Here is a 15,399-nt window from a genome sequence, read left to right as displayed (position 1 = left end):
AGTAGAAAAAACTGCTTATGCAAAGAGAAAGAGAAGAGCAGAGAACAGAAGAAGACAAGAATGTAGAGGAGAACAGAAGAGAGGAAAGAGAAGAGAGAAGTAAAAAAAACAAAAGGAAAGAATGAAAAGGGGAGCAGAGAAACAAAGGAGACAAATGAAGAGAAATGACAGAGAATGAAAAGGAGTTAAACTAATTCGCTCTGACGAAGAGGAGCGGAGAGATGCAGAGAGGCTTCTGCTCGTTCTCCTGCATCCCTCCATCACTTCTTTATCGCTCCTTTTTTCACTTATTTCCTGTGCAGTGCTGGTGATGAATTAGGGGAAGATATCTCTCCACCCCCTCTCTCTCTTTCTGTCCTCTATTACTCTCTCCCTCTCTCCTCTTTTACTCTCTCTCACTCTTTCTCACTCTCCTCTATTACTCTCTCACTCTTTCTCCCTCTCCTCTATTACTCTCTCCCTCTATTACTCTCTTTCTTTCTCCCTCTCTCTCCTCTATTACTCTCTCCCACTTTCTCCCTCTCTCTCTCCTCTATTACTTCCTTTCTCTCTCCTCTATTACTCTCTCACTCTTTCTCCCTCTCTCTCTCCTCTATTACTTCCTTTCTCTCTCCCTCTCTCTCTTCCATTACTCTCTCTCTCCCTCTCTCTCCACTATTACTCTCTCCCTCTTTCTCCCTCTCTCTCCTCTATTACTCTCTCCCTCGTTCTCCGTCTCTCTCCTCTATTTCTCTCTCTTTCTCCCTCTCTCTCCACTATTACTCTCTCCCTCTTTCTCCCTCTCTCTCCTCTATTACTCTCTCCCTCGTTCTCCGTCTCTCTCCTCTATTACTCTCTCCCTCGTTCTCCGTCTCTCTCCTCTATTACTCTCTCACTCTTTCTCCCTCTCTCTCCTCTATTACTCTCTCCCTCGTTCTCCGTCTCTCTCCTCTATTACTCTCTCACTCTTTCTCCCTCTCTCTCCTCTATTACTCTCTCCCTCTCTCCTCTTTTACTCTCTCACTCTCTCCTCTTTTACTCTCTCACTCTTTCTCCCTCTCCTCTATTACTCTCTCCCTCTATTACTCTCTCTTTCTTTCTCCCTCTCTCTCCTCTATTACTCTCTCCCCTCTATTACTCTCTCCCACTTTCTCCCTCTCTCTCTCCTCTATTACTTCCTTTCTCTCTCCTCTATTACTCTCTCACTTTCTCCCTCTCTCTCCTCTATTACTCTCTTACTCTTTCTCTCTCTCTCTTTCTCCCCCTCTCTCCTCTATTACTCTCTCCCTCTTTCTCCCTCTCTCTCCTCTATTACTCTCTCCCTCGTTCTCTGTCTCTCTCCTCCATTACTCTCTCTCTCTTTCTCCCTGTCTCTCCTCTATTACTCTCTCCCTCGTTCTCCGTCTCTCTTCTCTATTATTCTCTCACTCTTTCTCCCTCTCTCTCCTCTATTCCTTTCTCACTCTTTCTCCCTCTCTCTCCACTATTACTATCTCACTCTTTCTCTAATGTTTGTCTCCTCCCTTTGTTCTCCTCTTTTAGATTCTGCAGGCTTTTCTCTTTCTCCTACTGCCTTATTCCTTTTTACTCCTTCTCTCTCTCTCTTCTGTCCCCTCCCTATTTCTCTCTCTTTTCTCTCTCCTCCGTCTCCCTCTGCTGGTTCTGTCTCTCTCTCTCTCTCTCTCTCTCTCTCTCTCTCATTTTCTCACATCTCTGGACTCACTCTCATTTACTATTGTGTGCCTTCATCCTTTAAATATCCTTAACCCAGCTCACATTAATCATTTCTCTCTCTCTCACTCTCTCTCTCTCTCCACGCTTCCCTCTTTCCCCTCAGATGACCTCTTCTTTTTTTCACTGTACACTGCTTGCTCACGCTGCTCTGTCACTCTTTCTTTGTTCCTGTCCTCTTTCCAGGAGTCTGTACTTCCATCACGTTTGTGGACAGCGGCTCGTCAGACATCTCTTCTGAAATGAAGCGCATTAATCAGGGGTTTGCTCCAATTTACTGCAGTTAGTCTTTACCCGTCTGGGAAGCCTTTAAACTAGACACTGGAACACTGCTGTGAGCATTTGATGGCATTCAGACACGTAAAACATCAGTCCATGCCTCTCCATTCTGCACCTGCCATTAGTCACTGTTTCTTTAGACCCATGCGCACTTCATTTTTGTAGAAATTATACAAGAAAAAGGTGTGTTTGAAATGGCAGAATACACACTGCTCGTGTAAAGACTGTGCCCAGAAAATAGCATGCAGTATGTGACCACAACGAATTTCAGCAATGCACCAACGATCCCTGGACATTCAACTCTGGCCAAATGTTCCAGTACACATCTCTACAGTATACCGCATCCCACAATGCAATTGTTCATTCAAAATAAAGGTATTCGTTCATTCATTCATTCACTCATTCTTTTATTTTCTGTAACCACTTCATCCAGTGGGGGGCCATGGTGGGTCTGGAGCCTACCCAGTAATCAGTGGGTGTAGGGCAAGAACTCACCCAGTGTGTGTGTGTGTGTGTGTGTGTGTGTGAGTGAGTGACAGAGCCAGTTCCATGTGGCATTTCATATCCACAATCTGAAATAATAAATAATCACTTTCATAAATATTCCCTATTGATTTGTGATAAAAATTACTTATTCCTCTCATAATAGGAATTATGACGTGTGTGTGTGTGTGTGTGTTATGGGGCTGTTTACTCAGTGCTGCTGGACCGAGGGGTCTCTGACTGACCGTAGTGGGGGATGATGGCCCAGGCCATGGCCGAGGCGTAGATGCCACCGATCATCCAGAACATGCAGAGCCAGCTCAGGTGCTCCCCCCGCTTCTCCCTCGCCAGGAACTCCGCAAAGTAGGAGAACACGATGGGCACCGCCCCTCCGATCCTGCAGAGAAGCATGGGAAAACAGGGAATCACAAACAGTGACACAGAGCGCTGAGAGAAACAAGGTACAGGGGAAACCTGATAATCCCAGGTTCACACTGTACATGCGTTTCTACACTCACTGTCCATTCTCTCAGCTCCACTGACCACACAGGAGCACTCTGTAGTTCTACAATCACAGACTGTAGTCCGTCTGTTTCTCTGTGTACTTCCCTATCCCCATTTTACCCTGTTCTTCACTGGTCAGGACCCCCACTAGAGCCCCACAGAGCAGGTGTGATGTGGTGTTGGGCTGGTGCTGCCGCAGTGACTGCAGTGACACTGACGTGGTGGTGGGGGTGTGTTAGTGTGTGCTGTGTCGGTTTGGGTCTGTGTTTGTGGATGTTTAGTTTACCACATCATTTGAACACTGCAGCTGTCCTTTACACTGTGTGATCATTTCTTGATGAATCGACCAATAGAAATGCTCCAAAATGACTCCATTGACTTCCATTTGATGTCATGTTTTTTCCTGTTACTCTTTTGGAGATACATGTTTTAATTGGACAGCGGCGATATTCAACCTCTTGTTGTGTCTGAGGGTGACCTTTGACCCCTATGTGTAGTGGGGTCGGGGAGGGGGAGGCTGCTAGTGATAAGGACATAAGGACAGAACACAGGCCACTCATTCAATTAGCAATAAAACTGCTGTACTGCAACTCTCTCTCTCTCTCTCTCTGCTGCAAAGTCACTGTAGAACGCCCTGCTCACTGAGCTGTTTTAACCTGCTGGCACTGACCCATAACTTACACACAGTGACATAAAATCCAAGGGAGGAAGGAGAAAAAAGGGGCAGAGGAGAGAGAAAAAAACAGATAAAGATGAGGAAAGGGATGAGAGGATGAGACAAAGACACAGAGTTGAAAGAAAGAAAGAAAGAAAGAAAAAGAAAGAAAGAAAGAAAGAGAAAAACACATGCAGTGATGAGTAAAAAGAAAAAGAGAGATAGTAAGGTATAAATTAATTAATAATTGAAATAAATAAATAAATAAAAGGGAGGATTGACAAAAGAAAGGAGAGAAACTAGAGAAAGGAACCGAAAGAAAGATAGAAAGAAAGAGGGAAAAGATAGCGACTAAGAGAAAGATACATAAATAGGAAAGAGTGTAAGAAAATGATAAAAATGTAGTAGAGATATGAGCGAGAGTAAGAGCGGTTATCAGTATGGAGTCAGACTGAACAAAGATGGCGGTGGGGTGTGTGTGTGTGTGTGTTTTACTCCGACAGCACACAGACCCCCAGAGAGAGTCGGAGGGTCCTTTTTGCCACAGTTATGGCCCGAGGTCAAAATGAGGTCAGACTCCTGCCGCAGCCAATCAGACGCTGAACTGTTCCCTGGACCACCGTAAAGAAGCTCTACAATTAAAGGAGCGAAAAGCTGTGGACGAGGATAATTAAAGAGCCCTCGAGTCTGTGGGGCATCCGCTGATTTCAGTAATTACAACACCACGGGTCTGTCTCAAAACCTGGTGCTCACTCCAAATAGAGTGTTTTACATCACAATCTGCACCTCTCCCTACGCGCAGTCCATCCGTGTTTAGAAGAGTTCACCTGAGACGCTCTATTTAAGAGCAGCATGTAAAACTCCACTTTCTTTAAGCAGATTTTATGCCAAAACCTCTAACGTTTTTCCACCAACATGGTTCAAGTTCTATACATTAATTTGGAACCGTTTGAGGAGTTTCCACTGAAATTCATTGGCTGCTAATCCAAAACATTTTGTTCCCAGCTGGAACCACTGGGCGCAAGGCTGGAACACACCCTGGAGGGGGCGCCAGTCCCCCACAGGGCAACACACACACACATTCACTCACACCTACGGATACTTTTGAGTCGCCAATCCACCTATCAACATGTTTTTGGAGCGTGGGAGGAAACCGGAGCACCCGGAGGAAACCCACGCAGACACAGGGAGAACACACTCCTCACAGACAGTCACCCGGAGGAAACCCACGCAGACACAGGGAGAACACACTCCTCACAGACAGTCACCCGGAGGAAACCCACGCAGACACAGGGAGAACACACTCCTCACAGACAGTCACCCGGAGGAAACCCACGCAGACACAGGGAGAACACACTCCTCACAGACAGTCACCCGGAGGAAACCCACGCAGACACAGGGAGAACACACTCCTCACAGACAGTCACCCGGAGGAAACCCACGCAGACACAGGGAGAACACACCACACTCCTCACAGACGGTCACCCGGAGGAAACCCACGCAGACACAGGGAGAACACACCACACTCCTCACAGACAGTCCCCCGGAGGAAACCCATGCAGACACAGGGAGAACACACCAACTGTGGTCCCTGGAGCTGTGTGACTGCGACACTACCTGCTGTGCCACCGTGCCGCCCTAGAAAGAGCTCAGAGCCTCAAATAAAGCGTTATAGAGCAGTGGAGCTGGACGAGTCATTTACAGAGTGTTATATCGTCCTTGATAGTGTTCTGGGTAAAATACCTGAGAACCAGACGGGTTTGTGGAGCTTTTCCTTTTGAAATGGGAAATCAGAAAACAGAAAATGATCCATTATTTGATTTGAAAAAAAAAAATCAGTAAATAAAATGAAAGAGAAAGAAAATGTTGTGTCTGTGTGTTTTTGGTCTGTGTACCTTTTTGTTATTTGGTTTTCCGTTTCTAATCCTGCAACCTCAATGGGAGAGTGACCCATTTCCGGATTTTGAATGATATAACAAAAGGTTCACAGAGCTTTCTGTGGCTGCGCTCAGTTGGCATTCACTTTATTTCCTCTGTTCACAGAGCTGCTGTGTTTTAAAGAGGACAGCACCAGAGCCGGAGTTAAACAAGTAAAGTCAGGAAAGACTCATGGTTAATCCACTGTTTACAGCAGGGTCCGATTCTACCGATATATGATTCACTCAGAAATGATTCAAACTTTTGTTTGTTTTAAGATCGAAGTGTGCTTCACAAACTGAAACTGAGTCAACTCCAAGAGTTTCGACTCACTGAATCATTGGCCAAGTGTGTTCCTGACTCTTAGATGCTCAAAGAATCAATTTTTTAGGGGTTGACTCCTCAGTGCTAAATACGTTTAAGCTTTATTTTGCCTGCTCTCACTGTGCAGAGGGGCGCTGGACAGCACGGATTTGGAAATATGTGGGATTTGGGATATTTCACAGCAAAATCTGCCCCATGTCGCAGGACTGTGAGGAAGAAAGAGTTGTTTGTTTTGAGATAAATACAGAGAGGTAACTCCATTCCAGACTCAAGTCTCATCACATTGAAGCAAAGGAAAACACACTTTCTTCCTCATAATCAAGAAACACAGCGGTAGATACATCTGTGTCTTTTTTTGTTTGGTCTTTTATTGTGTGTTTTGTGTTTTGGTTTTGTGCCTGCGTCGTTCTTTGTTTCTATATTGCAGGATTAGGAACAGAAAACCACATAGGAAAAGGCACAAAATTGGGGCGTCATTAACATGTGTATCGCACAGTAAACAGTGGACAAACCATGACCCTGTTCTGACACTATCCATTTTTCTCTGGCTCTGGAGCTGGATTCAGACACATCGACGCTGCACCCGAGCCCCCACAGTGGTTCCCATTAAAACTGGTGGCAGGGGCCAGTTCACTGGAGAGCATCAAGTTCCAAGTTCCATCAGAGCCTAAGAGCTGAGGGGAGTATTGGGACAATCCTGTGTTCTCCACTGAAAGCAGTTCTCAGTTCTGAAAAGGAGACACTCACCCGAACCCCGAGAGCATCCTGCAGAAGAGGAAGGTGCTGTATCCCTGGACGAACGAGGACAGGAAGGCGAAGAATCCATTCACAGACATACACACCAGCAGACATTGCCGTCTGCCCACTTTATCAGACAGTCCGCCCCAAAAGAAAGCCCCCACCATCATCCCCAGGTACACTATGCTTCCTGTAGAACAGAGAGAGAGAGAGAGGGTGGGGGGGGAGGGGTATAAAAAAGTTATGAACCATATGCATTGAGTGTTTGCTTAAGTTTAATTCTGTGAAGTCAGAATCATAATCGTCATTTCAACTATGTACAAGTACACAGTGTTACAGCAGTAAAGAACCGCAACACACACTTTATGGCTACGATTAAACATCCCCCGTTTAAAAACCGAGAAGGCGCTTACAATAGCAGTTACTAAACATTCCACAGCTCAGACTCTTGGCCTTCAAGGTCTCTCCTTTATCAGCGGAGATTAGCAGGATGGCACACGGCCCTTCGTACCGACCAGGATGAGGAGAACAGTCGGAATGTCCAGCCGTCCCAGTAGGCCATACAGTGGCTCCTGTGCCGGATGAAACCGCTCCATCAATGCCGAACCCTAACCCTAAATCTTAATCTAACTCCTAAAAATCTTAACCTAAGCCTGGCCCTAAACCCTAACTCCTTAAACTAACCCTAGCCCTAACTCTAAACCCTTAAACTAACCCTAATCCTGTAAACTAACCCTAGTCCTAAAACTTTACCATATGTGGGCCCCAAGATAAAAACTATTCCCTACAATGTGAGTGTGTAAACAGGTTTTTACCCCTTCTACTTGATAAATTGCTGGTGCACACACACACACACACAAACATTGGCCTAAAATGCTGACTGTATAAAGACAGTGCCTGGTATAAAACAGCACACACAGCAAATCAGACAGCGTCTCGTTTTCTTGCTCTGAGATGTTCATCTGCACCCAGTGCATTACTCTGATCCTGTCTCCACGTCCTCTTCCGACGGCGCTGTTTGTGTCCACGTACCTTGGGTCTGAAACAAGATGGACACCCTGGGAATCATTTATCTTTGGCTTCTTTTATTTACTTCAATCGGCGCTTTTTTAAATTGTGTTATTGCAACAGAGGACATGAAGTTCAGTCGTGTTCAATCACCATAGATACAAATGAGAACAAATGGGACATCCTGGAGCAGCTGCACATGAGCTTACTGGTGTACTCAGTGTCCCTGGGCTCATTTAACCCCCAAAGGCCATTTCGTTTTATCAGTGTGAGTATTAACTTCACCTGGGCACAGAAGGTGACCGTGAACACAGTGCTCTGATACTCACTGTGGACACACACAGCATCACTATGGAATCACTCTGGTCACTGCTGAGGGGAAGGGTTCGCTGGAAGCCTTGCCGAGATGTTTGGTAAAATCTGGCTCTGAGAGCACAGAGAGCCACTGTCTGAAGACGTAAGCGTGCTCAGGTTTGGATTTTAAAAACGCTGTGTAGGTGCAGACCTCAGGGGAATGTGGGGAAAGGGGACAACCGCACAACACGTTTCAATTCAACCGGGCCAAGTGTGAGAACACTCTGAGGTCCGCAGGCTGGAGTGAAGCCACTACATCCAACGGGATGAACGAGAGGAAAGGAAACATCTTAAGGCCACAATGAAAGAGAAAGACAGACAAAAAATAAAGAAAGTAAGAGCGAGAGAGAAAGTGAGATAGAGGTGGCCTAGGTTTATGTGCAGCTTCTCCAGGGCATCGCTTCTTCTTTCAGCCCTGATTGCTCACTAGCAGCTCAATTAGTGATGTCCCAATCAAGTTTTAAGATCCAATCCTGATCCAAGTCTTTTAATATAGAGTATCTGCTGATATCGAGTCCCGATCCAAGCTGCATTTTATATATATATATATATTTATATATAACAAAGTAAACAAAAGGTGTCTTCACAAACAGCTAATAGAAAATTCCACCGAGTAAAGCTAGAACATTTCAAAACCATTATTATAATCCCAATACCACTTTGAATGCTAGTGTAGCTTAATATTCACATTCACAACAAATACAAAACCATAGTTCGGCTCGGTCCAGCAGCGTTACTGCTGCTGCTTCAGGCTTGTATGAAAATTCTGCAGAGGGCTTTTAATTTGAAACGATGTAAACAGGAAGTGGAGATGTGATGATGCCTGACTCCGGTGGCCAGCAGAGTCCAATCAAAACAACATTTACAAATCGTGCTACATTTTGGAAACACCGGTGCTGGAGGGAATATTCACATTGGTCACAATCAGCTCAAGGGGGGCAGGGACAGGGGCAGGGGCGGGGGGCAGTTAGGAAGTGCATTTGAGCTTGCGAGCTTGCCCCCAAGAGGACACAGAGTCTCAGACTTAAGATCGAGCTCAATAAAAGCCATACAGATCAGTAAAATATTGCTGTGATCGGCCCCGATACCGATCTTTGAGATCAGATCAGGACATCCCTAAGATCAACACAGAGTGAGCACTCTGCACACACACACAGAGACAGCAGTGTCCACGTTGATCTGACAGCGGGTTCGATTCTGAACGTATGTCCTAAGGGTGGAAGTTTGTGTATACACAGTACCAAGTGTGACGTGAGATGCAGATAGATCTTATAATGCTTTTGGTCCCGTTTGGCTGTGTGTTGACTGTGGTTTCCTGCGTCTGTGCTCCACCTGATCCACTTGAGTAAGTGCAAAGGACAAAGCAGGGATCAGTCACTCGTCTCTGACAACACACACACTCAATAAATCCACTCCGCTCGCCTCAGCCCAGATATGCTAATAAAAATGCTAATTTGCTCCTAGGACAAGAGGAGCGATCGTTTGCTGTCCACTTCCCCCCGCTGTAAGGAAACATACACTCAGATCTCTCTCTCTCTCTCTCACTCCAACTCACTCAATTCATTTCCTTTCTCTCTTTCACATATCCCTTGCTATTTCTCTCTTTCTCTCCTTCTGTCTCATGACTCTCTCCCTCTTTCTGTCTTCTTTACTCCTTCCACTTTCTCTTTACCTCTTTTACATCCTTCTCTCTCTCTCCAACTCACTCAATTCATTTCCTTTCTCTTTCACATATCCCTTGCTATTTCTCTCTTTCTCTCCTTCTGTCTCAGGACTCTCTCTCCCTCCTTCTGTCTTCTTTACTCCTTCCACTTCCTTTTTATCTGATTTACATCCTTCTCTCTCTCTCTCTCCAACTCACTCAATTCATTTCCTTTCTCTCTTTCACATATCCCTTGCTATTTCTCTCTTTCTCTCCTACTGTCTCATGACTCTCTCTCCCTCCTTCTGTCTTCTTTACTCCTTCCACTTTCTCTTTACCTCTTTTACATCCCTCTCTCTCTCTCTTCCTGCTTATGTATTGCCCTCCTGTTTTAGCCCTTTATTTGTCTTGCTCTATTCTTTCATTCCCTACACGTTTTCTCCTATATTTTCTCTCTCCATCTCTCTAGTGACCCCCTGGATCATCTTTATCGCAAACACTCAGTCAAAACGAAGGAGTAAAAAATTTCTCATGAACACAGCAGCACTGAGGAGAACACAGAATCACAACTAAAATAAAATAATCTCACATTCACTCAGAAACATCACAGAGCATCCAACAATAAAGAAAGCCTTGTGCTGCTTTTATACAGGGATAGGAAACACAGGCAAACAAGAAGTGCCCCACACAGCCATGTCTCTCTCTGCTCAGATTACACAACAGTGAGACACTTTTGCTTTATTAAGTTCAATTATTATATAGTTTATAAATTAAATTAATATTAATTAAATGACCTAATATATTCATTATATAATTTATCCTTCTAATCTTATTAGAATACAGCAGCCAATAACATGCTGCAAAACTATTTTCAATTTGTTTCACTGACTCACTGTAAAGAGCTGGTTCATAGAATTCTCTCTCTCTCTCTCCTCTCTCTCTCTCTCTCTCTCTTTGATGTGGCTGATATGCAGAAAGCAGTGTGTGTTATCTGGCTGCGCAGACGTGATGGGGAAGGCAGGTGATTCATTACAGGCTGACAGTACACACACACACACACACATACACAGAGAGAGTGTGCAGAAAACACACCCTGGCAGCACCACTTCAGCAAAACGATCCATCAGCAGACACTGCTCACGAAGGCCTGAGATAATCTACTGTACACAGACACCATTTACTCAGTGCTACACAATATTCATTTAGCCGCCTTATACCCCGCTTATAGCCCCACCACCACCTAGTGAGGGTCTCTGCCGCTCTAGGAAGGCTTTCCACTAGACACTGAAATATTGCTGTGAGATTTTGATTGTTGTTAACCACAGAAAACATCAGTGAGGTCAGGTTTTGATTAGTTCTGGATCACAAACACCACTCCAGCTCATCCCAAACGTGATAGAGCTCCCTCACTCCAGAGAACACAGCTCCACCGCAGTGACCTCCATCCTCTCAGCTCCACTGACCTCACAGGAGCACTTTGTATGTCTACAATTACAGACTGTAGTCCATCTGTTGCCCTGCATACTTTGTCACTGGTCAGGACCCCCGCAGAGTGACACTGACGTGGTGGTGGCGGCTCAGTGTGTGTTGTGCTGGTGCGAGTGGATCAGACACAGCAGTGCTACTGGAGTTTGAGTGCACCCTGTGTCCACTCACTGCCCACTCTGTGTCTGATCCACAGAGCAACACACACCTGCTCTGTGGGGGTCCTGAGTAATGAAGCACAAGGTGAAAGGGGGTTAACAAAGTATGCAGAGCAACACAAAGTATGCAGAGCAACACAAAGTATGCAGAGCAACAGTCTGTGATTGTAGAACTTCAAAGTGCTCCTGTGAGGCCGGTGGAGCTGAGAGAACGGACAGAGAGTGTAGAAACAAGGTTTTAATGCTATGGCTTTAAGATTTAAGGTGGAAAACTGCACCTTGTGAGACTATGATGTCTTTTCGCTTTGCGCTCTTTTCAGGGGCACTGGAAGAAAAACATGTTATGGTTAGAAATCTAGTGGTGGGGGCTGGCATTTAACTGCACCCTCCTCACCCCAGGCCCCCGTGTAGCTGGCTACACCCCTGGTATAAGCTTATATGCCAGTTTCTGTTGTCGTTAGCCCCCTGCTGAACTGAGGGCGAAGGAGCCATAATGGCCCAGTGAGCTGTGCACCGTGTAACACACTACCGATGACGAACAGAGTCGAAATAAAGAGCACAGCAGAGCAGTCGGCCCCATCGCTCACTTCTCTTAAGGTCAACCTCGGGTTAATATTCTTGTTTGGAAGTCGTTCGGTGGCGGTGAATGGCTTCAGTTTTAAAAGTCAATAGAGACAGCACTCCAGGATCTGGGAAATGCAATAAAAATCCCAATGCACTTCAGTATTTCTTCTTGGAAATGTGTTTCTTTATCACACTCCTAAAGGGTGTTCAGCTTGGATCCTGGTGTTTGTAAAAAGCTGGAAAAGGTAAACATCCTCTAAATTTGGGGGCAGCAATGTCCTAAAGGTTAGAGAAGCTGGATGGGGGCTGAAAGTGATAGATTTGATCGGCAGTCAATCCATGATTTGTTTAATCGTCTTGAGTTGAATCACACTACTTCCCACAGCTGTGCTCTTCCTGCTGCGAAACAGTTAATGATTGCTCTCCGATTTTATCCCACGTGTTTCTCCCAGTCAGTAAAAGGCGAGGTGGTGAAGGAGAAATTAAGCCTTAAGTGTCATAATTAATGGGAAAACTAATGGCCCCTGACCCCCAACTGTTCCCCACTTGCCAACAGAGCTGCCCCCTACTCCAGGTGTGTGATCACTGCCCCTAGTGGACAAGCGTGTGTGTGCATGTTCACTGCTATATACGGGTTAAATTTCACTCTGCGGCAGTACAATAAAATTCAAAGCTTGCCTCACGTTATTTGGAGTAAACATGAAAGGCGATTCCTGTCTGTTTTGGGGGTCTGCCGTAGAACTATTCTTTTGGGACAAATTTCAAAGTGTTATTTGTGTTTGAAGGCTTTTATTCAAGTTAAAATGTGTAGTTGTTGATATCAAGAAAGCGGCATTTGTGTGTATTATCTCCTTACAGCAGACTTTGAAACACAATCGCAGATATTTAAGGCTGCAGGAGGAGGATGTGGGTTTTCAGACTCACGCGGGTGTTTGGCAGCTGATAGACCTTGGCAGGCGGCGAGCTTCTCCGGTGCGTGGCATTAGTGGCCGTGTGAAATGAAGCCGTGTTTGACATCAGGTGTCTCTGAGGGATTTGGTTCTGATTTTTTTATGTTTTATGTCGACCTCATGTCCATTCAGCCACGGCTGCTGTGATTGGTGGAGAGGGCTGTGTGTTTGTTCTGTGGCGGACGAGTTCAGCGTGTGTTAAAGAATCCTATTTTGAAAACTGACAGTAATTATTGGAACTATATGAAATGTTGCTGAGTTTGGGCCTTTGCTGGGAGCAGACTTTAGTGAATGTGCCACATTACATTTAAATTTAATTCAATACTTCTGCACGATATGTACGCGGAATAACTAATGCTCTCTCTCTCTGTGTCTCTCTCCCTCTGTCTCTCTCTCTCTCTGTGTCTCTCTCCCTGTCTCTATCTATCTCTCTCCTCTCCCTCTGTCTCTCTCTACCTGTCTCTCTCTCTCTCTGTCTCTCTCCCTGTCTCCCCCCCCATCTCTCTATCTATCTCTCTCCTCTCCCTCTGTCTCTCTTCCTCTGTATCTCTCTGTGTCTCTCTCCCTGTCTCCCCCCCATCTCTCCCTCTCTCTCTCTCTGTCTTCCTCTGTCTCTCTCTCTGTCTCTCTCCCTGTCTCCCCCCCATCTCTCTATCTATCTCTCTCCTCTCCCTCTGTCTCTCTCCCTCTGTCTCTCCCTCTGTCTCTCTCTCTCTCTGTCTCCCTCTGTCTCTCTCTCTGTGTCTCTCTCCCTGTCTCCCCCCCATCTCTCTATCTATCTCTCTCCTCTCCCTCTGTCTCTCTCTCTCTCTCTGGATTACAGTTTGTTGCAGACGGTAACGTCTGAATGATTCTGTTTACTTGGAGAAGCTCAGAAAACCTTCTGGATCCCCCCTGGACCACACCATTCCTTCTGGATCCCCGTCTGAGTGACAGTTTGCTGCCTCAGCAGTGGTCAATGAGCCAAGGCAGGGCTTAAAATCTACTTCTTTAGCTTTGCACTGGAGCTACGAAGCAGACCTGTGTTCTGGAGTGGGCCCCTTTCATATGCCAAGGTCTGCTCTGAGGCTACGTCAGCCGCTGGGACTCACGGGAGCAAGCGCGCTCTGTGTAAAATGGTTCATTAAAAGTTAACAATGAGTTTTGAAAAGACTTTATAGTGGGGTTAGTGGTGTCAAAGTGTCGTGTGGACGGGTGTCTTTGCCAGTTAATGCATGCCACCTCTTGGATATGAGGAGGGGTTTAATAGGGGGAGGTCGGTCTGGGCTCTCTGGTTGCTTTCTGTTTTATGTGCACTTTGTTTGTGAGAGTGTGTTAAATAAATAATCTAAAAATAAACGAAAATGAGCCATTTCACTTCTCTGGAATGTTCCGTTTCACCACATTATACTCAAACAGTTAAAATAATCCTTCTCTGTCTCTCTCTCTCTCTGACTCTCACTCTCTCTCTCTCTCTCTCTCTCTCGCTGACTCTCTCTCTCTGTCTCTCTCTCTCTCTGACTCTCTCTCTCTCTCTGTCTCTCTCTCTCTCTCTCTCTGTCTCTTACTCTCTCTCTCTCTCTCTCTCTGTTATTATTTTATTATCTGCAATTTCAGGCATGGTCCAGAGTCTTGTGTTGAGTCCCATGTGGAGAAGAGGGTCCCACTCTTCAGTGAAGCCTCAATGAATAATTATCCAATGGCAGTGATGATGACTAACATTAATTTAAATCTTGTGAGTAGTTAATGCATTTATTACTCAGGGGCTAATCTTTAAAGTTTAATTAAGGCATCATTAGGCATTAATACTAATATTACTACTACTACTATTACTAATAATAACTGAAATAGCATTTGTTTTTGTTTTTTTACTATCATTAGTTAAAGGAGCAATCTGTAACATTGACACCAAGCGTTTAAAATCTGAACTATACAATACACTTTCAAAACAGTGGAGAGAGCTGTCAGCCTCCTCCCCCTCCTCCCCTCCTCCCCAGACGTGAAGCTCGAGCGGGTTGCCAGTTTGAGGAAAACTAAACGAACAAGCAGAGAGATATATATAAGAACTTTGGACCATAATAGCTAGAAGAATGTGCCATAATTCACATATTTACACACAAGTGTTCATAATTACACTAAAACATCCACCTACACAATTTAAAGGCAAATATATATATATATGTAACTATATGTAGCTATTGCCTGAACTTTGAGCCAGTCCACACTTCTCTCTCTCTCTCTCTCTCTCTCACACACACACACACCGATGGGGTCAAGCTGAGTTTTAAATCAAGCACATGGCGCCACTTCTCTCTGATGACTCACACAAGTGCTCTCCCTGATGAACTTCATATACACACACACACACACACACAAACTCTTTTAAAATTTCTGTCTCTCTCTCTCATCAGTGTAGTAGACACTCGTGTGTGTCCAGAGCAACTAACACTTCTAATCACATTATAAACACAGGCGAACGTGTGTTAGGGGTCTTGCCCACGGACCCTTAAGAGCACAGCAAGGCTTTTTTACCCAAACAGGGTTTTGAACCCCAGTCTGAAATATACTGAATGCAGCAGTGTTTACTCACTAAGCTACTCCAAGACCAGCTAAATCCCAGCTAAAGCCTCAGGTTTTTCCTCTAAACCC

At 45.2% G+C, this 15,399-nt stretch overlaps 1 protein-coding gene across 1 annotated transcript in view; it reads right to left on the bottom strand.

Moving 5' to 3' along the window:
* LOC136668794 (synaptic vesicle glycoprotein 2C-like) overlaps positions 1 to 15,399 on the bottom strand; it is a 46,551-nt gene that overhangs the window by 22,623 nt on the left and 8,529 nt on the right. Inside the window, exons 3-4 of the mRNA XM_066646497.1 lie at positions 6,620 to 6,800; positions 2,718 to 2,869 (exon numbers count right to left, since the gene is read on the bottom strand). Of these exons, the coding sequence (XP_066502594.1) occupies positions 2,718 to 2,869; positions 6,620 to 6,800 (333 nt within the window). The remainder of the gene's footprint in view (positions 1 to 2,717; positions 2,870 to 6,619; positions 6,801 to 15,399) is intronic.

The sequence above is a fragment of the Hoplias malabaricus genome, chromosome 15, assembly GCF_029633855.1.
Source record: "Hoplias malabaricus isolate fHopMal1 chromosome 15, fHopMal1.hap1, whole genome shotgun sequence".
NCBI classification, from domain to species: domain Eukaryota; kingdom Metazoa; phylum Chordata; class Actinopteri; order Characiformes; family Erythrinidae; genus Hoplias; species Hoplias malabaricus.
The sequence above is the reverse complement of the archived record's forward strand: the minus strand, read 5'-3'. Positions and strand labels throughout refer to the sequence as shown.